Source organism: Rhamphochromis sp. 'chilingali', assembly GCF_963969265.1.
Source record: "Rhamphochromis sp. 'chilingali' genome assembly, chromosome: 17".
NCBI lineage: Eukaryota > Metazoa > Chordata > Actinopteri > Cichliformes > Cichlidae > Rhamphochromis > Rhamphochromis sp. 'chilingali'.
This window is the reverse complement of record NC_137944.1, coordinates 17,563,619-17,589,213: the sequence shown is the minus strand read 5'-3', so window position 1 is coordinate 17,589,213 and position 25,595 is coordinate 17,563,619. Positions and strand designations below refer to the sequence as shown.

General features: G+C 40.6%; 1 protein-coding gene across 1 annotated transcript; it reads right to left on the bottom strand.

The window, feature by feature from the left end:
* Window positions 1-317: 317 nt before the first annotated feature.
* Window positions 318-25,439, bottom strand: rmp24 (ribonuclease MRP subunit p24). Its single transcript, XM_080862394.1, has 5 exons — window positions 25,124-25,439; window positions 18,986-19,008; window positions 16,206-16,426; window positions 1,812-2,005; window positions 318-1,508 (listed from the first exon to the last, which is right to left on the bottom strand). Exons 1-5 carry the CDS (start codon window positions 25,216-25,218, stop codon window positions 1,322-1,324), a joined length of 720 nt encoding a protein of 239 aa, XP_080718520.1. The 5' UTR covers window positions 25,219-25,439; the 3' UTR covers window positions 318-1,321.
* Between the last annotated feature and the right edge of the window lie 156 nt (window positions 25,440-25,595).

The following is a 25,595-nucleotide window of genomic DNA, read 5'->3' as shown; positions in this document are numbered from 1 at the left end:
ACTGACAATAACCTGAAAAGGAGAAAATATCCAAAGAGTATCCAACCTGGCACTAGCAAGGTGTACCTAATAAAGTGGCTGATGAGTGTATTTATTTCGTTTTTTTAAGCTAATTTTTCTAAAGTTATTGATCACATTTTTCTTGCAGCCATATCTTAGTGTCTTAAACATTGCTCAGTTTCTAGATTGTAGGCAAGAACTGATATTGCATACTGAATACCAAATATATAGTCATATAATATGTGCATTTATCAGCAGACAGTACATAAAAGCAGCAGTAAACAGAGCAACAAAGTAAAGAGCCTACTTTCACAGACTGAAAGTCACAGTTTTATTTCAGGTATTTCACAGTGAAATATAAATGTGAGGTATTTCAGGATTTAAACAAATGTGTGTTCACTGAACAGCTAATCTACAACCGTAAGTAATCAGACATTACAAAAAACACACAAGTCATATTTAATAGAGCAATGGTGCAAAAGCATGTAGCCAAAGAAAGTATCAAAAGAAAATGTAAAGTTTAGATGACACTAATTGTAAGTCTACAGATGTTTGGCAGATGTGCCTTTTCATTGTAAACAGTGACTGGTGAGTCCCATTCTGAATGATAATCAAATATTTTCATTGGTGATTGATTTGTATGCATTTACAAATATGTAACAATGAGATATTTACATTTATCACTTCTATATTTCAACTTTGTAATAAAAAAACAAACAAACAGAAAAATGTTCCCACTGGAGAGAACTGAAAGCTGAAATAAGTAAATAAATCAAATACAAAAGTTTGAACATCAAATAGCATGAATTGTAGTTAAAGGTATATATTTTCTATATAAATCTATTTTTGTAACATTAGAAAATGGAGAAAATATATATGTAAACCAGCTCGTCATGCCACAAATGCCACCACAGAGAAAAGCCGGATTTCCTGTGATGCTTCGGCAATTTGATAAATAAATACTTTATAATCCTTCAACATCCACAGTTCGGGAGTTTACAAACGGGGGATGTGTTAAATTAGATGAAAAGAAGTCCGCCCGTCTTTCTGACTGTGCAGAAGATGCAGAAACTGACTGACAGCTGAAATAGCGACCTCGGTGCCCCCGGTTACAATTCAGGATTCTAGGAGCGCCGCTCCAATCCGCCCAGCAACTGTCGCGCTGTTGGACAAACTGTGTGCCTTTTCACTGGCTTGGAAACTCAACTAGTTTCTCAAGTTCTGATGCTCTGGATTACACAGATTACGACACGGGCCTCCTCCCATTTCTTTGTTTTTTAAGAGTATTCACAAAGATAAAGCGCATATAATCTTAAGATGCTCAAAGTGAGGAGAGAAAATCTTTCAAGCCCCCCTTCTTGGTGCCCTGGTTGTCCTCTCGCTGGAGAATCTTGCTTAGATGTCGGACAAACCAGTTTCTAATTTTAGGAGGCTTGGAGGAAGCTGAGCCTGAGCCTGATCCTGAAGTGGTAGTAGTGGAGGTGGAGGTGGAGGAGGAGGAGGAGAATCTAGAGAGAAGGAAGAGTTCAGTTAAGAGTTACAGTAACTTAAGATTTTGTTGGTTAGCAGGAAATGTTAAAAGCAAGCTATCACCAGCGACACGATCCGAAAAACGTGGAACCAACACGTGCCGCCCGCACATCTTGTTCCCTTAATGCTGACTTAATAGAAACTCAATCACTCAAATCCCAACATGCCTGACACATCACTGTCTCATATGTCTGCAGAACCAACTAAGTTTAATCAAGCAAGGCTGTAACTAAACTTTTGGCTCTGCGCATATTAGTAACAGCAAACCAAAATAAACTTACCTCGGTGTATGAGCAGGCGCCCTGTCCTTGCCAGGAGTCTTGTGGGCATTCATGCTGGATCTGCTGGTTGACTGTGGGGTTTTGTGCTTGCCAGCACTCCCTGGTGTGTTGTGGGTCTTAGCGAAGGTAGCTATAAAATCCCTGTTCACCCCCTTGTACCTGGATGTCTTATTGCAGGCATGGCAGGTGGCCATCTGGGATAAGGAGAAGGAAAGGAACATATCCATTAATAATGCATGCTCTGCGTCTACACTGCGCTCATACACAATGAGGTTTTGAGGTGAAGGCATACATGGCATCCCCAGAGGAGTACTTGGAAGGAAATCCGTTGAAACTTCTTGTGTATAATTTCAACAAATTATGTAAATCCTAGAGAGGAAGGTGAAGCTTTTTGTCATTCTAGCTATTATTTTTCATCAAAACTCACCATTTCCACAGTTTAATGGCTTTCTCTGGGACGCACAACAGTTTGGTGTGGACTTGGGCCTGACTAGCTGTAATAAAAATGGTGCACATGCCACAGGTGACGCAGGCCAACCCGCAAGCCTCACAGATGTCAGGGACACGTACTGACATCTCAAAGCTGAGGAAAAGTTTACAATGAGGTAGAGGAAGCTTACTAATGACAGGAGATTCACTTAACAGCTGAGGCTCTTCCCACTGGCTGTGCCAAAGATAATTTTACCAATGAACATTGCAGATATGAAAATAGTTGGACTGCTTGAAGCAGGATGGGAAAACAATGTGTTTAGCCTATGAGACGGCAAGGTGGGGCTGTTGCCATGCAATTTCGCCTATTCAGGGTACACTGCAATGTGGAAAGGTTACAACGGGTAACAGATCAAAGACTCGCAGAACTTTGTGCTCAAGAAAAACAAAACTGTACTAATCAATAAATTAGATGTACCATGCTCACATTCAGCTTCATATTCTTATTCTGTGATTTAAAGGTGTAGCTGTGCATGATTCGCAGATGCTATCAGAGCTGTTGGCTAGTTCTTTCTAGTTTAACTCTATAACATTTTTTCCCCTACAACTTCTCTGATGCTTGAGCTGAGCCTACTGTTTTATGTAATTCAAAATAAGACACACTGCATTCAAATAAAATATAAACTCCATGTAAGGCAAAACAAGTAGCAGGAAAGTTGCAAGGTAGAACTACAGGTCAGGAGATCCTTGCAATTTAAGACAACATGCATAATAACTCTTGGCCTATGACTGTGTGTCCAAGTGAAATGGTGCATGAAACAGCAGTACATGTCATGGTGTGCACACAGGCTGTTAATAAACCATCAATGATTAATCAAATAAGTTATGGAATCATAATGTGACTCGGACAAACAGATAAAAAACAAAACAACTGACTGCTATTGTAAGCCACAATTACTTTATATATACTCTTCAGTATTAGGCAGGACTTCTTATCAATTGCAGCCCATTATAAGACACCACAGAATGAACTGAGTGATGGTAACAATATAGAAAATCATCCCAGCATCATGACCCTGCTATAATTATAAGATATGCCATTTTTTTCTGCTGTTTTAACAAATGTCAAATAACTTCAGCTAACTCCAGCACAGGAAAAATAAAAATCTTGAACAGAAGAGCCATTTACACTTTTTTTCAAGTAGCAAATGCAGTGCACAGTGTTCAATAAAACCTCAATATCCCTCCAAAATCTAAGCATAAAAAAATCCCAGTAGTGACAGAAGCTATCCAGAGTTGCCACAACATTAGAACTGGTTTGAACAGACCACCGCTGCAGAGGTCAGCAAATCTGAGCCAAACTGTTGACAGTCCTGAATGCTGAGGAGATGGAAAACTCACCGACACAAATGTAGCCATTTCAGATTCTGACAGGTGTCTACTGCCGAGTGTTGGAGAGTTGGGTTTCAGTGAACCAGCACTTAGTTCTGGGTTCCTCTTCGTTTTTACCGCACCGTTAGAGAAGTGTTTACTAAAGGAGCCTGCCAGTCCCGCTTTATAGTGACAAAGCCAAGCAACTGACCCACCCATCTGTGCATAGGGGTGTGGCTCAATGAGGACTGACCAATGCTCTGTGAAGCAGATGGACTAAATAACCCCAGACTTTCTCTAGAGGATGGATCGCAGTGTTACTAGTGCATGCAAGATCTTTTGATTAAGTCTATTTGTTAACAAAAGATCCAAACTCAGAACACTTGCATTTAGTAAATACTGCTGAATAACTGATAATTTAAATGCTGTTTATTATTTACTTGTACTCTAGATGTAACGTGAAACAGATTCAAACCACAAAGAATTTTGTGTTCAAGCAAAAATAAAAAATAATATAAATAAAAAACCTGTACTGAACAGGAGTAGCTTTGCATAAACACACCTAACATGCAGCAATTAATAAAGCACAATAATCATTATTTCTGTTTAAATAAATGTGCTTGGTGTGGCCCATCACGTCATCTGATTGACATGACGGGCTGGATCTGATTGAAATAAGACATTTTAGGTAGTTTCCTCTGGCCTTTAAGCCACCTTTCTTCTGACTGGCTGCCTCTTGCAAACTGAAGGTTTAAATCTGACGTCAACTGTGCTTAGATATAACTCTGTACCCCGAGATGAGGCAAAGCACATGCGTTGTGCGTGTGCTCACTAATTGAAACATTAATCCATGTTTAGTATGAGCACTCACCATTGTAGCAGTACATGTAGGACACAAAAATAAGGAAAGGCATAACTGGCTGCCTTTTAAGAAGTTATCTTGGGTCAGTATTTTAGAAATGTGGAATTTCTAATCTATGCATTGTATGTGGTTTGAATATGAAGATTTTATTATTGATGGTTTTTGAGTAGCCCTGTGATGCACTGGTGACCTCTTCTGAGTGTACGCCACCTCCTGCTGTATGACAGCTCAGACAGGCTCCAGCCCTCGATGGATAGATGGATGGATATCTCCTAAACTGCAGTTATCTTATAAGGAGTCTAAAATAAATGTAGAAAGGCACATTCAGCTGAGAGAGGACATTCAACAGTGAAAAAAAAAACCTTTCCTCAAACAAAGTATTCCAAACTTGGAATAACTGGTGCTGTTCAGTAAAGTAGGCACACAAAGTCTGGAGTATCTATAAGCAAAGTAATGCACTAATATTAAAAAGGTGCAGGTGTATAAAGATGTTATACTGGAACTAGTTTCTGGTCACATAGAGACATTTTAGACAAATGGATAAAATAGTTATATTAGTTTTGCAGGAAGAATCCATCCTGCTTTTTCCCCTCAGGCCAAACAGATTAGATCTGATTAGTTATGAATTTCGTTTTCACAGTTAAAATATTTGCATGGCACAAACCACTGAAAACAATATTTGGTTGGAGTTGGAGTAACTGACTTTTTAAATAACATAGTTTTTTTGCAGCAATGTAAAATAGTTCATAAACACTCCTTGCATGCAGTTGCATCATTACTGTGATGCACTTGAATAGAGGGTTGTAAGTTTTGGCAGATTCCTGGCAGTGACCTCCAATCGTGTTTGAGTTACGGGATGTGAAACCGCCAAATTCAATGTGGATAGTTCCAGTTTTAACCTCCTCCTATCCACTTACATAAATGTTGTGATGCGTACCGTTTGCTTTATTGCACTTTCATATAATCTTTCCATCACCACTTCCTGTTTCTGCAATGATCAAACAATTTCTTCCCATACATCATTAAATTTTTATCTAACCAAATCATAACAGGGGGTATGGGGGTATATCATTAAACAGAAAACTAATTGCTGTTCTGCACATAGTTAATGGTGGGCTAGATCAAACACAGAGAGACAGCTGGTTGCAGATGGATGTTTACAACTAGGATGACCTCATGCTGTTTATCCTCTCCTGGCCTCGCTGTCATTAGCCAGCTCGAATGAAGCGCTGATATGACAGGATCTAAAAATCTTTCCCTAATAAAAAAGTGTGTGCATGTAAGTGCACAGCGGAGATGCTAATCAGCAACTGGAAAGTGCCTAGGAAATGACGCTGTCCACTCTCAGACGACAGTGACGGTAAGGTTGTTGCATAGTGATAAGAAATCATGACTAGAGCAGGGCGATATGGCCAAAAATATTTATCACGATATATATTTGAAAATTTGCGATAACGATATAACTGACGATATAATTGATGCGAGACAAAATACAACTCCACAACATTACTAGCGCAAAAAGACAACCTATCATTTATTTTCACTTAAAAATTAAACAAGAAGCTGGTTTTTATGTACATTAAAGCTTTATAAAATGTAACAGTGCAAATGCAAATTCCTTGCTGAAAGTTTAACCAAAAGGCATTTCCAGTAGAAATGGGCTGACATATCCTGAGCATAACCATGTATAATATCCACTGAAGTTAAAAAGAGGTGCTTTGCAACATTAAACTGCAGTGTGCAGTACGTATTTTTCGGACCATAAGGTGCACGGGATTATAAGGCACATTAAGCGAAACAAAGCAGTCAGATAAATCAAACTTTATTAAACTCATTCTTCTTGCTTCCTCCACTTCTGTACCATTAATTCATTAATGTTGAATTCTCTGGCAGCGGCTCTATTCCCATGTTGTTGCAGTATATTAATGACTAACCTCGTATTGTGGATGGATTATCTCAGTTGTTCTCCTGACTGAAGTTTGGTCCTTTTACAGCATCCTGCCATGCGATTGCATTTGTCTCTAACCATGAGGAACCTTAACGTTAACTTTTATAAGTGGAAAAGTGTTAGTGTTTGTCCTCCAGCTTCACTGTGTATGTTATGCTAACATAGCTGTGTTGCTAGCGATCACGTAGCACATAATTATATACCAGCTAGCCCAACTTCAGTAACCCTACAAACGTCACTGCTGTTTAGTTTCCTGTCTTCATTTATGTTGGAAGTGATAGCAGAGCTGTACGTTTGATTTTTTTCAGAAATCTCTCAGTCAGAACATGCAATATCATGTTTAGGTAACTAGCGAAACTAGCGAGCTAACTTCCGCTAGCTTCCTGCTAGCTTCTAACTCCGTTAAATGTAATACATTTTGTTTTCATGGATGCCTGGAAGTTAAACTTCATAGTTACACCTGGTAAAGCAGCAATGCTGATCGTTTTATTAAAGATGAAAGAATTTAGACAGTTTTTAACTCTAAGTGATGCTGCAGTGTTGTTTGACCTGAAGTATACGGAGTTTAGGACCCAGATTACTCCCAGATTTAAGAGCATCTTAGTCCGACAAATACGACAATAACGACAGCCGCTTGCATGTTCTGCAAAAAAAAATGTGCTTTGTCGTGTATCTGACGGACAAACACCAAACCAGTTCCACATCACTGAAGTTGCACCATTTTTACAAACCAATTCTGGTTCATCTGTTTCACTCAACAATCGGCCATGTGCGTATGAAAACAAAGGCACTGCGCATGCGCGTTTTACTCATATTCTATCGCGATATTTCATTTTCCTATCGTTGCCTAACATTATACCGGTATTACCGTGAACGGTATAATATGGCCCAGCCCTAATCATGACAACCTAAAACGCAATCCTAGTCACGTGTACCTGTTTAATTTACGCTAATCCTTCGACATGCGGCGTATGCACTTGCAGAGCCACACGTGAATCGGTGGCAGAGAGAGATCTGATTTCCTCATCTTGGCATTCTGGCAGCAGACAAACCAGCGCATTGGCCAACCAAGCATAAGGCTAATGCGGATAAACAACCACCTATATACACCCCAAGGGATATTAAGCATTTTATTTATTTATTTTTTTGCAGAAAGTAAGGTTCCCGTTCAATTTCATGCCATGATTTTAATACTTGCCAGGAGTGTGTAATTGCCTCTAAACTGTGCAGTCTTGCAGCGGCTCTTTCTGCATATAAAAATAATAAAGCTCAAGTCATAGATTAATGCACGACTTCCTGAACGAAAGAACGCAGGTCTAAGTTACGAACGGTGTAATGGTTTGAACTTTAAATGAGCAAATAGACTGTTAGATAGTTCACAAAGGTGAAAACTTTCAATTTAAATAACCTGAGATCAATGAGATCCTGCAGCTGTAATTCTTGTAGTTCAATCTCTGGCAAGCTGACTGTTGTGTGTAACCCAATACTGTGACAAATGAGAACAGTTTAACATTCTCTGAGTCTAAAACAAAAAATCGAATCAAATAATCGGCCAGAACTTTTATTTTCTCTTCCAGAGCATACTGTTCTTCTCTCCCAGCATACGACAAACATTCCTGCACTTTGCAATTGCTCATTTTCATGATTATAAGTAGTCAACATTGTTTGCAGTCAACATTGTTTGCAACACACACACACACACACACACACACACACACACACACACACACACACACACACACACACACACACACACACACACACACACACACACACCAATTCTGCAGATGGACCTTTCCTGCTAATAATAGCCTCTGCTCCATAAATACCTCCCTTCCTAGCTTTCTCTCTGCTGTCAGAGGTCAGCTTTGGTTGATTAATCTGACCTCAGCAGTGCAATACTGCCCAAGAGGAGGAAGATGAGTAGAGTAGCAGAGTGAGTCACAGAATGAAGCGTCTGTTAGGACTCCTAAAGTAGAAATATAAGTCATATAATTGTTTATCAGTGCTAAATGTCTATCGTGTGATGAGATGGTTCTGTTTTTGTGAACATCAAAGTATGATTATCCACATACGCTGTGTGTGAAAGTCATTCGAGACCGCATCAATACAACGCAATAAAGCTGAAAGCAGAAGAGCAGTTGGGGATCAATACGAGGCAAGAAGTATAAACTTTCCTCTCGCCATGGCCTTGCTCTGTGATTGGGTGCATGCAGCCACTTAGTCACACTGTCTGGAGGCAGGCAGGCTGGTAAATACACAGACACCTGATCTGAATGCAGATCTCCTGCATGCTGCCATAAAAACATATCTGTTTCTCTCTTTCTTTCTCGCTCTCTTGTCAGTGATAAAGGTCACATTTTGTCCTGCATCGCACAAGCCGGTCAGCCTCAAGAGCCAAAAACAGCAAACGCCGGGAAACAGCTTCAAAGACGTGAAATGATGGTTTACCCGCAGTCCTCAACAAACTTATTTCCAGTCAGCCAGATTAGATAAAGAAAAAAAAAACATTCTAATTCTTCATAATAACTCCCATGTGAGTTTTTATCAACATCTGCTGCCTATGCTAATCTGATTTCTAATACTCCAGAGTGAAAAGTGTTTGCAGGTTCTTTTAGATATGGAGAGGAAAAAAAACTACAGTAATGTATAAAGTCTTGAGGCATGCCTGATTTATTTATATTTTGCTTCCAAGGTGCCAGACTTTCTTGTAACTTTTAAAGTGGTCTTAAACAATAGTTCTGCAGGCTTTCGAGCGTCTTTCAAAGCTTTTCTTTAGACATTTGTTGTTTTTCTAAGAGGACTGTTTTCTTATTCATGAAGCCACTTAACACTGACCTGTGAATCTTTAACACAAGCAGCTAACTCAAGGGACAGCCCAATGTTGCATCTACACATAACACACAGCAGAGAACCCAAATTGTAGTTTTAGGCACTATCATCCCGTCACAAAAACACATGGCAAAAATGAAAATCTGGGCACGGTGTGCAGTGTGTGCTGACAGAAAAAATCCAGCAAACGTGTCACAGGACCTGAGAGATCCATCTGGACATTCACTTAAATCTATCTACTACCTCAACCCGGATTGGAAATGGTCTCAGTGGAAGAGTGGCTGTCAAGAAGCCATTCTGGAGAAAGGGGAACAAGGAGAGAAGGCTGAGGTATGACAAATGACACAAGAACTGGACTGAAAATCAGTGGCAACAGATCTGATGGAGTGATGAATCCTAACTTGAAATTTTTGAATTGTAGTCAGTAAATGAATGGGATTATTTTGCAGCGATTATGTTTCTTTGGGAAATATCATACAAATGTTTATATTTCTCGTTTTTGCTTCTCTTCAATTCCCTTTTTCCTTCTTTTTTCCTTTTATTTCACAGCCTTAAAGGTACGGGCTAATTACCCTGAATGTACAGATCATCTGTAATCCTTTTCTTTTTGTTTATATGTATAAAAGAAAAGCTCTTGTAGGGAGGTGGTTATGAGCAGTGATGGGAATAACGGCGTTACAAGTAATGGCGTTACTAACGGCGTTACTTTTTTCAGTAATGAGTAATCTAACTAATTACTATACCTATCTTTACAAGGCCGCTACCGTTACTAACAAGACAATGCGGTGCGGTCGCGTTACTATTTTTTAACAAACAGACGGTTGAAGCTGACAAAGTAAATAGTTTTTAAAGGTGAAATGTAGAGGGAAAATCAAAAGTAGTCAAAAATGGCCAATTATACCCTCATTTTTCAAGTAAAGCAATAGTTACTTTTCAAGTAATTAATTACTTGTATCTTGTAACTCAGGTTTTTCTTTTGAAGAAGTAACTAGTAACTATAATTAATGACTTTTTCAAAGTAACTTGCCCAACACTGGTTATGAGAGACGTACAACAGTGAGTGTCTACAGCCATCTATAAACACATGGTGGAGGCTCTGTCATGGCTTGGGGCTGCGTTTGAGCCAGTGGTGTTGGACATCTTGTCAAAACAAGAATTATGAAAACAGAAAAGTACCGTCAGAGTTTGCTAGACCATGAAAAACCACCTGGAAAGGATCTAATTGGCAACGACTCCCATTTTCCAACAATACATGATCCCTTTAAATCCAGGTATCCCAAACATACTGCTAATGCAATAAAAGCATAGCTGGATATAAAAACACATAATGGAACACCATCAGTCATGGGCAGGCCTACCAACAGCCCAGAACACAATATTATTAAAGCAGCATGAGAGACAGAGAACAGAAGAAAAGGCAGCCAACATTCAAAAAGAGCTCTGAATAAATAATAATAATTAAAAAAAGTGACAGAAATACTTGTCAAAGTCCCTCAGACATTATCTGTTGAAGTTTATGCAAACCAGGCACTACATACTTTTAATATATTTATAAAATCATGCAGTTCTGAGTAGTTTGAGAATACAATAGCAACATTTGATGACCTAGAGCTGTCTGCATTTGTAAGTTTAAAACAAACAAACAAACAAACACAACCACAGAGTACAGTCTGCATTTAAATTTACAAAAATCTTTACCTTGGAGATATATCTCCACCCATCAGGCTGTTCAAAACACAGGTGAAGTTTTGAGGCTGAGGAATAAAGAAAAGAGCCCAGAGACAGATCTGGATTTAGAACTCTGCCCTGATTATTATAGAGATGACGAATGGCCCGTACTTGGCTTTACAGAAGACATGCAGCGAATGCCATTAATGCACACACGTGCTGACAGATTCAATTTCAGAAAGCGTATGATTCAAATGCTGGTGAGTGAGGATGCGAAAGCCGAACAGAGGGAACGCCAAGTTCCAAAGCAGACTTTTTAATAGTTGCATCAAGACGTTAATTGAGAGATGACATGCTGCAGTGGTACCACTTTAAGTTCTCTATATGGGGTTTATCCCGCATGTCTACTCAACTACAGACATGATGACAGTGGAGAGAAGAAAGTGTGGATGCTTAAAATAATTAAACTGTATGTTACATTATGCATATTTTGGTTTTCGTTTGCTCTTCAAGGATGTCAGTTCAGCTGGCATCAGTTTCCCGTGACTCCTGCCATTGCTACGTACAGTATGTAGATGTTAACATATTTCAAATGCTTTACTTAAATACCCACACACGTGGCACAAGAGTGAGTGTTTCCACCTCCCACTGTGACTCCTCTGTTTGTATCGAAAAAATGCTTTCATCTCTAATCATCTGTCTTTCCCAATATTTTTTCCCCTCTTGTAATCCTGCTCCCCCTCAGCGGAACCTTTTCTGCTCCCTGACAGCAAACAGGCAAAACACCAGCTAGACATCGCTGCCTCCTGTTTCCTGTCATGGCCTCAAGCGGCACATTTTCCACTAAAGATAAATGAAAGCGAAATGTGGTGAAGACATGGCCAAGAAAGGAAGGAGAAATGGAGAAAGCATAATGTGAGAGGTCAGATTGTGGTCGGGTAGATGAGCTGAGATAGAACTTAAGAGAGAAGTAACAAGAGAGACTGGAGTGTGTAAAGGTACTAGAATGAGAGCTGGTCAGTGAGGTCAAGAAGAAGTGGTGACTTAAAAAATAAATCACAGATTTGAGTCGCATCAGAAAGATGGCTCCGTGTGTAATGTGCCAAAAACAGAACGACCTATGGTCTGTCACTTTGCTCCTTCATATCTGGTTCATCTTGTATTCTGAAAACGAACTGAATGAGAATGAATAAAAGGACCAACAGAAATATTTTTCCTAATGCAGACATGCACTAATCACCTGAAAAAACATGAAAGCACAGAATACATTTTCCTTGTGACAAGCAACTCTGATAGAAAGTCTAAAACTAAACTCAAGGAGGAAGAAGAGAAGAATGCAGGAGGACAATAGGCTATTCTTCGCTCCATTTAGGGTCTCTGCCTCTTTTGTGGCGCTGCATCCAACCTATTCCCAGATCCACTGCTGGATAACCCGCTCAGCACGCATAAACAAAGTGATTTATCGCAGCACTAAGACAACTTCACAGGGCTGAGGAAAGCCTGTCATGCACTGGCATCCCACCATAAGGGCAGCGCACGCGCGCGCGCACACACACACACACACACACACACACACACACACACACACACACACACACACACACACACACACACACACCCCAAACAGCAATAGCAATACAGTGTGAAATCAAGGGGATTTACACCCTGGAGTATAAACGCTGCAAATCGCTTGTGTGCATGACTATAAATTTGTATTTACTGGTCCAGTGGTCCCTTCTGATGTTTGCATGCTTACATTTTAGCTAGAAAAGCTGCTCTTTTAAATTTACTGCAAAAATACACTGTTTTAAGGCATGTGCATTGAAAATGGCACCTATTACAGCAGGGTGCAGCATCCATATAGGGTGAAGCATGCACATAGGGTGGAGCATGCACATAGGGTGCAGTATGCACATAGGGTTCAGCATGCATATAGGGTGCAGCATGCATATAGGGTGCAGCATGCACATAGGGTGGAGCATGCACATAGGGTGAAGCATGCACATAGGGTGGAGCATGCACATAGGGTGCAGCATGCACATAGGGTGCAGCATGCATATAGGGTGCAGCATGCATATAGGGTGGAGCATGCACATAGGGTGGAGCATGCACATAGGGTGGAGCATGCATATAGGGTGCATGTTCAAGATTATTCACACTGCTTCAATGTTAAAGAGTTTAACTGATAATTCGTGCAAAGACTTTCTAAATGCAGGTAAGTGAGAGAAATGCAAATATGAAACTATAAAAGATCGATAAAAATATTGACATTATTGACAACAAATCTCATCCACAAAAAGGCCCCGTAACTGTTCTGATGCTTCTGAAAACAAATGAGCGCACAAGAGAAATGAGTCTTTGCATCTACAAATAGTCATACGTTGTTTAAAATAAACACCTGTCTCCTGCTCAAGATAAAAAAAAACACACAAAGGTAAATTTACACAACAAACTTACGTGGCTGACCGTAAGAGGAGACTAATATACTGTGTACACAGCCATAACACTTGACTCTGGCCCACTGAAATGAAGCAATTAAAAAATGAAACAACAACAACAACAGGTGCCAAATTCAATGGTCACTGTGACACATTTCATTTCTCATTCTGTGGATTATTTTTCATGCATTTGGAAAATAATAAAATAATGATTCCCCTTTTATGCTCTAACTATGAAACCAAGTGGATGCCAATCTTTTTATCCAAGCTCGTGCTGAGCCCTTCTTCCTGTCAGAGCTGCTTTGCTCTTTTCATCAGCGTCGTGTCAAGGAGGAAAAGCAAAGGAAGCTTTTCACATTCCACCTCTTATCGTCACGACTCTATCAATGTGCATTTTAAGCATATCAGCTTGCTATCGCCCTTTTACTGAGCACAAGTCTATCATGACCCGCATGTGTGGCTTGACTTGCTGTCTTTTGAACATTGGGCAGGCTAGTGACCATGAAAACAGAGGTTAAAAATACCTTGGAGGACATTCTTGGCGCCATATTGGTTTACGAGGAAGTCATGTGATGGACAAACATCCACACTGTTCATCGTGATGATTGTTGACAAATGAGTCGGCGGAAACGTGAATAATCACGGCTCAATGTCTTTAAGAGTGGCCTTCAGTATAAAACACACAGCATAGTTCTGTTTAGCTACGAGTTTAATAACAGGGGAGCCACACACGCTTAAGGACAGGATGTCTGGGACTGATTGGACCACATGTGTGACAGCAGATCCATGATCCCACGACCCATGCGCTGGCTTTGGAGGCCATTAAAATACAGTGAACTAATTGTCATGTTAAAGAAACCAGTTTGAGCATGACTTGAGTTTGATTTGAGCTTTTTAACATGGCGTGATAGTTCTTTTCAAGCTCCTAAGACTACCACAGACACTACCGCAGAAACCTACACAGACATTGTGCCCAGCCCTTTATTTCTTTGTTGTTATTTTATCTAACAAGTATAGCAAGTATAGCTTGTTCACCTTACTATCATGTTGTGTATCCTTCCTTGATCCAGGATCTGATAAATCTCTTTATCAGACCCCCAATCTCACCTTCACAACAGCCCTTAAAAGTAGAAGTGCTGCATTAGAAATTATAACACAAGGTCCCAGCTCTTTTTGCAGTCCATGATTTGACTCCTTTCACCTCATCTACCTGCCTTTCTCCCTCTTGCCCCTTTTAATATTTCGAACTTCATTCTGCATTTATTCCTCTCACTATCTTTCTTTTTTTTAAATCCTGCTACCGCTCTCATTCTCTATCTACCTCTTAGCCCTCAGAGTCAACAGATATAAAGTGGAGAGTGGGTTCAAAGTGCTTTGTGTCGTGAATACCTGCATACTAAATGAACCAGACCAGATTTTAATGATGCAGCAGCATTTCCACTAAAGCTGCTCTTCATTAGGCTGATGTCAGATCGCTAGAGGGGCTCTTCAGTGCTATCACCGGTGCTGGGGAAAATGACCCTATAGCTGCATGCTCCATCACTAGCTTCCTCATCTAAATGGGTTTATCAGTAGAGTGGGTGTGTGCTGGCCAAAATCTGTTTTTACATTTTATTCTTGCTTGGTGCCATCCATTAAGACGACAGACAAAGGGGACCACTATAACAATTTGGGAGAGGACTGTGGGGTGAACAGAGTGAATGTTGACAAAGCACTCTCTAGCAACATTAGCTCTTACAGTTAAGCCTAATGGGACAACTGTAAGGCTGGAGCAGTAAGTGGAGCGCCATAATGATACCAGACACTTTCTGTGGAATGAATACTAATGACTTCATCGATTTAAATGGCAAAAATGGCTCAAAAAATAGATTATGAGACAATGCAGGACTAGTTAAGTTATAATAAACTGATCATTCTTTTTCTTCTTTTTCTTTTGCATCCAGGCTTCTGCTTTTCTTGTGGAGTTTTCCTGTACTTCATGTGTCTGTGAGGTTTCTCTTCAGATACTCTGGCTTCCTCCCGCAATCTTAAGACATGCATGTTAGGAAACCCGGTGATGCTAAATTGGCTGTAGGTGTGAATGAGAGGATGTCCCTCTGTGTTAGCCCTGTGACAGACGGATGACTTGTCCAGGGTGTACCCTGCCTCTCGCTCTACAAAAGCGAGAGGCAGGGCAGTGTAGATCTCCCCTGGCTCATTTATGCTCTGAGGTCAATAATAGCTACAGAATAAGCAGTCAAGTCCACACTAAAGTCCAAGTGATATTTAAGAGAATACAATCATTAGAATATGGCGGGTTATCAGAAGCAGCCGTATTACCAACAATTAAAAAAATACAGATTTCACAAATAAATCACATATCAGCAGCTATCCCACATATCACAAAATAACTACTGACCTTTAGTTTAACATCACTACAGCTGAGGAAACTGTTCAGCCTTAAAGCTGGGATTACTTGGTTAAACCGAGTAAAGACTCAACACGGAGAAGCATGCATCATATAACCAGAACAAACTCCCAGACATAACCAGAGGTGTGCTCTGCTCTTTTAAATCCATGTTTGCCATGCGTTGCTTCCTTTTTTGGAGAGATTTCTTTATATCTCGCACTGCACTGGACTCGTCCGTGATGTTTACTCTTGTGTTTGGTGCTATCTTATTTTTTATTCTTTGTAAATACATGTGTGCCTTTCTTTTATGTTCCTTTGGCCCTGCATGTTTTATGTAAAGCACCTTGTGTTGCCTTGGTTTTGAATTGTCACTTCCATTGTACTCCTGAACAATATGCTGCAGTGCAGTAAAACACATAATCAGGTGCTTAGATTTGTAGTTTGTTTGCCTTCTCACCAGTACCGACGAGGACTTCTGGAAGCGGCACAGCAGATTTTTCTGCACCAGGCTGAGCCGTTTGCCTCTGGCCTTCCTGAGCAGGACACTTTGCACCCGTGCTGATGGACGCTGCTTGGGCCTCAGCCGCACATGGTGATTGTCAGGGTGGAGCCACTGGCAACAGTACGGACACACCCCAGTGTTGTGCAGCATACTGGAGAACTTTTGTTTCAGAGGTCCTGAAAGCAAATGAAAGACACAGACAATCTAAAACGTATCTTTTGAACAAAATAACAATCAAACAACCAAAAATTGCTGAAATGGACAGTACTGCACAAAAGTCTTTTGATCATTTGATTGTTGGGTTTTTCTCTGTATGTATTATTGTAGGGTCCACACTACAATATAAAGCGCCTTGAGGCGACTGTTGTTGTGATTTGGCGCTATATAAATATTGAATTGAATAAATTGAATTGAAAGTCTTGAGCCACCCTCCTTTTTGTCTTACATTATCTTCCAAGTAACTAGATTTTCTTGGAATTTTGAAAGTGCTCTTGAGCAATAGTTCTCCAGGCTTGCTTAAGGTCTTTCAAGGTTTTTCTTTGGCCAATAACTAGTTGTTTTTTTGGTTTTTATTCCTGAAGACTACTTAAAAAAAATGAAAGCTATCTCAGAGAGTTCAGGTTGTGTTAAAGAATAAAGGAGATCACACCAGATATTGACTTTCAGACTCGTTAGAATTGTACAAACATTTCCAAATATAAAGAAGCGAGGGGTAGCTCAAGGTTTTTGCACAATACTATATGCAAGCGTGAGACTGGCCCCTTACAATTTAAACAACGAGGAAATGAGATTTATAACAGAAAGGTGATAGTTTGATCTTGGAATTATCATTTAATAGTCGATATTTCTATTTCCATAGAAAAATGTGATCATTTTAATAGAACTCCAAACAAACACCACGTTACTTAGTTTGGGACGAGTCTTTGTGCTATTTAAGGAGAAAAGTCTGAGGAGTCTTACTAAATGGCACCACTCCCGTTTTATGTGGTTTCGGCTGGCATGGGTCTGAGAGTTTGTGTGTCTGCGAGTGTCTACGTGTGGGTGTTTGATTCCACTGGGCAGTCTGTTTGAGACAGCTGGCTGCCTCTGAGTATTTGGCGGAGGATTTAGTGAGTTTTATCAACCTTGACAAGCCAGTGACAAGGTCCTACTTACTAGAGCAGGGCGATATGGCCAAAAATATTTATCACGATATATATTTGAAAATTTGCGATAACGATATAACCGACGATATAATTGATGCGAGACAAAATACAACTCCACAACATTACTAGCGCAAAAAGACAACCTATCATTTATTTTCACTTAAACAAGAAGCTGGTTTTTATGTACATTAAAGCTTTATAAAAATTTAACAGTGCAAATGCAAATTCCTTGCTGAAAGTTTAACCAAAAGGCATTTCCAGTAGAAATGGGCTGACATATCCTGAGCATAACCATGTATAATATCCACTGAAGTTAAAAAGAGGTGCTTTGCAACATTAAACTGCAGTGTGCAGTACGTATTTTTCGGACCATAAGGTGCACGGGATTATAAGGCACATTAAGCGAAACAAAGCAGTCAGATAAATCAAACTTTATTAAACTCATTCTTCTTGCTTCCTCCACTTCTGTACCATTAATTCATTAATGTTGAATTCTCTGGCAGCTGCTCTATTCCCATGTTGTTGCAGTATATTAATGACTAACCTCGTATTGTGGATGGATTATCTCAGTTGTTCTCCTGACTGAAGTTTGGTCCGTTTACAGCATCCTGCCATGCGATTGCATTTGTCTCTAACCATGAAGAACCTTCACGTTAACTTTTATAAGTGGAAAAGTGTTAGTGTTCGTCCTCCAGCTCCACTGTTTATGTTATGCTAACATAGCTGTGTCGCTAGCGATCACGTAGCACATCATTATATACCAGCTAGCCCAACTTCAGTAACCCTACAAACGTCACTGCTGTTTAGTTTCCTGTCTTCATTTATGTTGGAAGTGATAGCAGAGCTGTACGTTTGATTTTTTTCAGAAATCTCTCCGTCAGAACATGCTATATCATGCTTAGGTAACTAGCGAAACTAGCGAGCTAACTTCCGCTAGCTTCCTGCTAACTTCTAACTCCGTTAAATGTAATACATTTTGTTTTCATGGATGCCTGGAAGTTAAACTTTATAGTTACACCTGGTAAAGCAGCAATGCTGATCGTTTTATTAAAGATGAAAGAATTTAGACAGTTTTTAACTCTAAGTGATGCTGCAGTGTTGTTTGACCTGAAGCATACGGAGTTTAGGACCCAGATTACTCCCAGATTTAAGAGCATCTTAGTCCGACAAATATGACAATAACGACGGCCGCTTGCATGTTCTGCAAAAAAAATGTGCTTTGTTGTGTATCTAACGGACAAACACCAAACCAGTTCCACATCACTGAAGTTGCACCATTTTTACAAACCAATTCTGGTTCATCTGTTTCACTCAACAATCGGCCATGTGCGTATGAAAACAAAGGCACTGCGCATGCGCGTTTTACTCCCATTCTATCGCGATATTTCATTTTCCTATCGTTGCCTAACATTATACCGGTATTACCGTGAACGGTATAATATGGCCCAGCCCTACTACTTACTACTGCATTCTGTGCGTGCTTATTACACTCTGGGGCAGAACTGATGAAAACATGCAAAAGTGAAACAGGAAGAAGAAATTTTAATGAAACGGGAGTTCGTTCAAGGACTCACGTCTCCGTGAACTTACCGTTAGCCTTCAAAGACCCCTGCCTGGGAATGAGAAAGAGGAGACGAGTTTGAGACTTCAATTATAACCGAGTTTATGTCAAAACACAACAACACGATCATGAGGCATCATTTTAATAATGTACATCTTGTATATGTGCATTTTTAAAATACTTTATTTGTCATTTAACGTGCATGTATCCTGAAATGCTCCTCTCAATTTACATCACAACAACTCCTGTAACGCTGGACCAGTGAAAGAAACAAGGTAAGAGACAGTGTGATGGAAAATATTGAAATAAATATGTTTATTGCTTGCATATTTGCATAAAATAGATGTTTGCAAACACACAAATTACAAGATGGAAACAATTTTTGGGGACGGGAAAAAAAAAAAAAAGACTATCTATTCCCATTATGTGGAGTGGAAAACATGCAACCGGAAAAACTGGTCTCTCCCAAACAATACGGGGCAGCTTTCCAAACCAATTCAGTGGCTTCACCGCCCATGCGGCTGCCCCCGCTTTGGGAACACTCGCAATGAGATATTTTAACTGAGTCACAACTAAGCCACACTAAAATTAGCTCAGGGCTTAAATCGATAAAGGGACATTTATTGTCCGGCTGCACGTGTGTCAGGGACAGACAGAAATAGGGCTGTCTGCTTATGGAAAGGGAGGAGGGCGCGCGGGGTCGGCTTTAATCTGGAGTTAACCTACGGGCCTTTGCCGCGGCGTCTGGTGGCAGACGTTTGTTTATACGCTCCGCCGGCATTCTCAACCGCGCCATATGTGAAACGGTGCATCGTACTGATGGATGATTTCAGATACAGCTGAGCACGCTGTGGGCTTTGCAACATATCTGTCATCAGTCACTGCACAGTCTGAATCACTGTCTCTAGATACTACCCCCAATTTAATAATCAGTGACTGGATTAAGCTGTCAGATTATATAGACGACCTGTCAGCAGATAATACAGGAAATGAAGAGAAACTGTATGAGGCCGATGTGGTGGATTGTCACTCTGTTGTGAAGTGATAATGACTCATGGACCTTGAACAATTCCAGAAATGCAGTTAGTTGTTCGGAAAGCTATTTAATCATTCTCTGCTGACATTTAAAAAAAAAAAAAAAAATCCTTTTCAGGAAGTTAGTTGATTTACATTTCCCATGGTAGTTCACATCACCACTATACAGTATACATATTGATAACAAAAGCAAGAGCTTTTTGTTGGCATGAGATGAAAGACAATCCTCCAACAACCAGCCTGCTAAAAACAACTGAATGACTCAAGTTCGGAGACGAGGAATGTTTTTAGGGAATCTTTTTCTCCCTTACCACAGCTTCCTGAATGAGCCAGCTCTCCGAAAGGCTGCACCGCAAAGACTGCTTCCAGTGTGCAAATCTTATTAACATACTTGTCATGCATCTCCTTTTAAGTGCATGCTCGGTTGTGGCGATAAACGCTGAAGATACGCGTCCTACGGATGAACTGCTGACAGCTGGGAGATCAACGAAGCGCTAGAGGATGCAGTAGGGCAGTGAGGGGAAATTATGTGTCGGCTACAAGGTAATAATGTGATTATAGACAGAAGTGCTGTCTGCAGCATGAAATGAAAAGCATTATGAATATTTTATTGCTACCATCAGGGAAAACAACAGGGCCGCTGGCATGTCTTGAAAAACCTTCACCGGAGATTGTAACTCATTCAGATATTTAGACACAAAGGCCTAGCACAGGTAGCAGCTTCACAATCAGTCCTTGAAATAGTCTAGAAAGTATGCCCCTCTACAGCACCGATTCACATGGTTTCATTCATCACCTGGACCTTACAGCGAAAGAGGCCAGCAGGTCCTTCTCAGTCTGAGGATCATTTGCTCCTGCTGAGAGAAGATGTAACAGGAGTGATACAGTACGAGAGGAAATGAGGGCAAGTGTTGGATAAAGGGAACGGAAGAGGGAAAAAGGCCTTTAAAAGGTGGTGACAAACAGCAGGAAAAAAATGCAGTGACAAATTTAACAAGACAGCGATGCCATGCTTAGTGATGCTGCCCTACAGGAGGAAGACTGGGTTCAAATCTCCTGGATGGTTGAATTTGAACTTCATGCCGCAATCCAAAGACATGCATGTTAGGATAACTGGTGATTCTAGAATCGGTTCTGGATGTGAGCTTCATAAAGTGTTTTGAATAAATGTAGCTTTTTGACTTAAGCACTCGAGTGGTCAGTGAGGACAGTCAGCAATAGCTCGGCTTGGCGCAACTCTGTTTTTATGGTTTCCCATTAGGTGGTAATACCTAGGACCAAATATTTTTTTTGTAGCCACTTGCCCGGAGTTCCATGGGCGTCCATCAGCATTGGCTAGTCAGTGGAGTTACTCGAGGACTCATAAGAGTGACAAAAATCAAAACTGGTACTGTTGAAACGCAGCGATGAGGGAAATGGCTACATAAAAAACAACACCGTGGTAACCGAGTCTGGAAAAAAAGCAATAAATATAGCCTGTGTCGTATACAAATGATGTCAGAGGACTTTCGACCTCCTTGCTGTAATGGCCCTACGCATATTGGAGTCAAGTTGAGTAGGTACTAATGAAAAAGAGGCTTAAGAGAATGCAATCCAAGCATATCTGGATTAACCTTTAATTCTTTGCCCTTTGGATAATTCTTTTTTTTAATGAGAGGTTTGTCATATTTCAGGCCTGCTTCTAGAACGAAATGACTGGGTGGGCATCAAAGATCGGTGAGGATGATCTCTGCCTACACAGCTTACTGGGGCTGAGGCTCTGAAGAGGCTGAAGAGGTCCACACTGAAGACGTTTTCTCCCGCTAAAAACAGTGTCCAGATGACCAGAATCGACTTACCTTTCCTTACCTTGATGATAGAGCATACATCAAGAAATGGCAGATATGAGTTGAAATAAAAATAACAAAAATGCTTTGTTGGCAGGTCAACTGGTGAACAAAAAACAAAAAAAGGCAACAAAATCATTGCTTCAAGCTAGCAAACAAGAGGGTTAGATTTCTCTGTTTACTTTGCAAATGTGGCATATAAGTTGATCCCAGGGTGAGCTGACAACACGTGGCTGATATCCTTCTACAAATCTACGTGTAAATCTGATATAGGGCATTCTATCAAAAGATACCTCAGCCTACACTCAGTTGCCTTATGCACTCCACATATTCACATGGAGAGGCAGGGAGGTCCCAAAACAGAGCCACGCCACCAAATATAAACTACTGCAGATGGAAATATTAACCTTCTTTTGACTACATTGGTCCTGAATTAGGTTTGTTAGGCCGACTAAGTAGGTGATTTCTTTTGGGAATGTGGTATGTCACAGCCAAAATGAAGAAAACAATCAGAAGTTATTAAGGAACAATCATGCCTTGAAGCCCTCTTGCTTTTGCTATATATTTCTCCCACACTAATTACTCAAGAGTTCCAATAATATTAACCAACACACAGCAATTGCAGCTGTACTTCTAGACTGAAAACCATGTGAGGCCTGTGTGAGGACAATAAAAGACAAAACAAGAAACCAAAACAAGTTTCCAAATTGTTTGTCCAGCAGACGACATGCATATTTGTTTTGGTAATCAGAACAGCCAGTCAAGGTCTAGTTACCAGACACGCAACTATGATTACGAACTTACTGGAAAAAGCTTCACTGATTCAACAACGTGAGCCACAATAAGCACACCAAGTACTTGTACATCGAATTCAACAATAGGTGTAATGCCCCATGCAAACATACATACTAACTCATTCAGTCATTGGCCTGGCAGAAGGTGAAGACTGTGCCAGAAGGCAGTAACACCATCTCCTACAAATATGCGGAGTATGAGCGTATGAGTAATTGCGCACCCACAGAACACACACTCCAGTGACGCATTGGCCTGCAGAAAGTGGAGACAGTGGAAACCCCCAAAGGAACACATGGACATGGTCGTAATTCCTCAGGATTCAGAACATCAATGCACTCTGATCACGTACACCAATGTATGCCGACTCAAATATTTTCAGTTCCTCTCCTGTCGCGGGTGCACGGTTTGATCAGTTGTGCATTCAAAGCATGCGTCTGAGGCTTTCATTCGTAGCATGAGTTCCTTCCTGTATGCTGCCTCTCATATTATCACTCGGATCACTTAATTAGCTCATGGCGCTAAGTGTACATTTTGGCAGTGGCTGTTCATTGTGTCTTCTCTGCCAGGCACTTTGGCATAAAACCAGTGAGGTCTCTGAGTTACAAAGCCAAACATTTAGATTTGTGTCCTGCCTGCTGGACAGCTGGTCAGAGTTAAACGTGTTCAAAATGTTCTCAAATACCACAGCTAATCATAGCCGGGGAATCTGGGGAACAGATCAATAATAATAATAATAATAATAATGGATACTTTATTGATCCCCATGGGGAAATTACTTGTTTTTCTCTGCATTTGACCCATTCACTCAGTGAAGCAGTGGGCAGCCCACTAAGCAGGCGCCCGGGGAGCAGTGTGTAGGGACGGTACCTTGCTCAGGGGGTACCTCAGGGTAGCCGTTAAGTGGATTCGAACCGCCGACCTTCCGATCATGGGGCGACCACTTTACCTACTGAGCTATCCCTGCCCCAATGTTAATCAATGTTATTAAAGCAGCAGTGGGTTCACACACATCCGGAAAACGACCCGGACTGGGGTTTTCACCATTAAAACCTCTGTTTTTCTTTCCATTCATGGTTCTGCCCACAAATTTCCTGGCTCAGGTAAGAGAGAAGACAAGCCAAAGGACACAGGGACATGGCTGAAACCCAACTAATGCACGAATCGCAGGAGTCCACACATATATGCACAGTCTAAGGATTGTGGAAAGAGCCTACACAGACATATGCACATTTTAAAACATTTTAGATGCATTAATGCTCAATTTAAACCCTAATAAAGAAGAAAAGTCTGTATACCAGCAAGTGGGCACAGCCTGAGCGCATGCATGAGCGCGCGCACACACACACACACACATACATACACACACACACACAGACAAAGGCTTAAGAGGATTTCTCTTGAAATTACTTCCAGCTTTCACCACAACACGGCAATCACCAATGTCTGGAACGGCTATCAGACACCAAAATTTTGAAGTTCAAGAAGTGAACTGTAAATGATGAATAAAATCATAAAGTGGCTATAATAACTAATGTGTTTAATTCTGAGTAAAAATTCAAAGACTTAATTACAGGAATCTAAAAAGAATAAGACACCTTGGGAATGCTGGATCAGGGCTCTGTTTGGGTTTGTTTACCAACCATACAAGGATGAGGCTGAGGCTTACATACTGCCTGGCTCTCTTACCCGATGATTAGAGGGACTGTCTGCACCACCACCACCACTTTGTTTACTTCCTTGTGCTTTGATTTCAGAGCTTGTTAGGAAGGTGTCTCGTTCTCACCAATTGAAACCATTTCACCAAACTGTAATTCATTTAAATTGAAACTATCACTGAGGCATTGCAAACTTGCCCACAAACACGAGCAGCCACGGCTGGGACTCTCACATGGGCTCATGTCCAGCTACAGTAAGTCACTGTTGTAGAAGAACTACAGCAGGCTAAACTTCAGTGGAAAAGTACAACAATTCATGCTCCAAAACTTCAACACTATTGACACCTGAGGCACCACTAAAGACCAACGTAAGCAGCAGCCACATCTTATTTTTAGACTTCACTGTATTATGTGTTTCTGCAGTTTCACTGTAGCCACCAGTGATCCGATTATCCTCGAGGTGACTGTAACACAAAAAGTTATAAAAAAGCAATGAAAGCACGAGCACATAACCCATTCTTATTTAAATTAACGTGTGAAAAAAGAATGAGAATTAAACAGTGGCTTAATATGTTAGACGTCAGAGCTCAACCAATCCCAAAATGATTGACAGGACATCAGTTACAAAGCTATAGTTCCTTATAACTGCGAAACTATAGCCTGAGTAATAAGGAACTATAATGGGGGCTACAATCATAATTTTCCCTGACATCATCGTCGAGCTAGAAACTTTCCCGGTCACACTGGGCGAACACCTCCACCTAGCGTCCACTTGCTAGCATCACAACAATAAAGGACTGCAAGTAAAATATACTTTTAAGTGGTATTCGTGTTTGGTTATAGTGAAGTATCTTACATGTAGAAGCGCGATAACTCCGGGCAGCTATCCTTATACAGCAGAGAAGCGTCCAGCAGAAAGCTGTTTGATTTTATCTCAGGAGAAATCTCCATTTTTCTGATGATGCACGTGAGAAAACGGAAACTCTCCTGCGAATGCAAATAAAAACTTCCTCCGTAAATGATTAGCCGGCTTAACAAGTACAAAGTGGAGACTAGACAGGCGTCCTTTCCACTACTGGAGAAGCTGCAGCGGAACGACTGTAGAAAATTCTAATTCTCATCAAGTCTGCATTGAGCTAACTAGCGTTCCAGTTAGCCACCTCCGGTCGCGAGATTCTGACGTTACTTGCATTGGATTATGGGAAACGGAGTAGTTAGGGAACACATGGCGGAGCGTATTGATTTCAACACCATTCTCTCATTTGATATTGCAAAAAAAAAAGAAGAAGAAGAAGACTAAAACTAAAAAACTACAATAAAAAAATAAT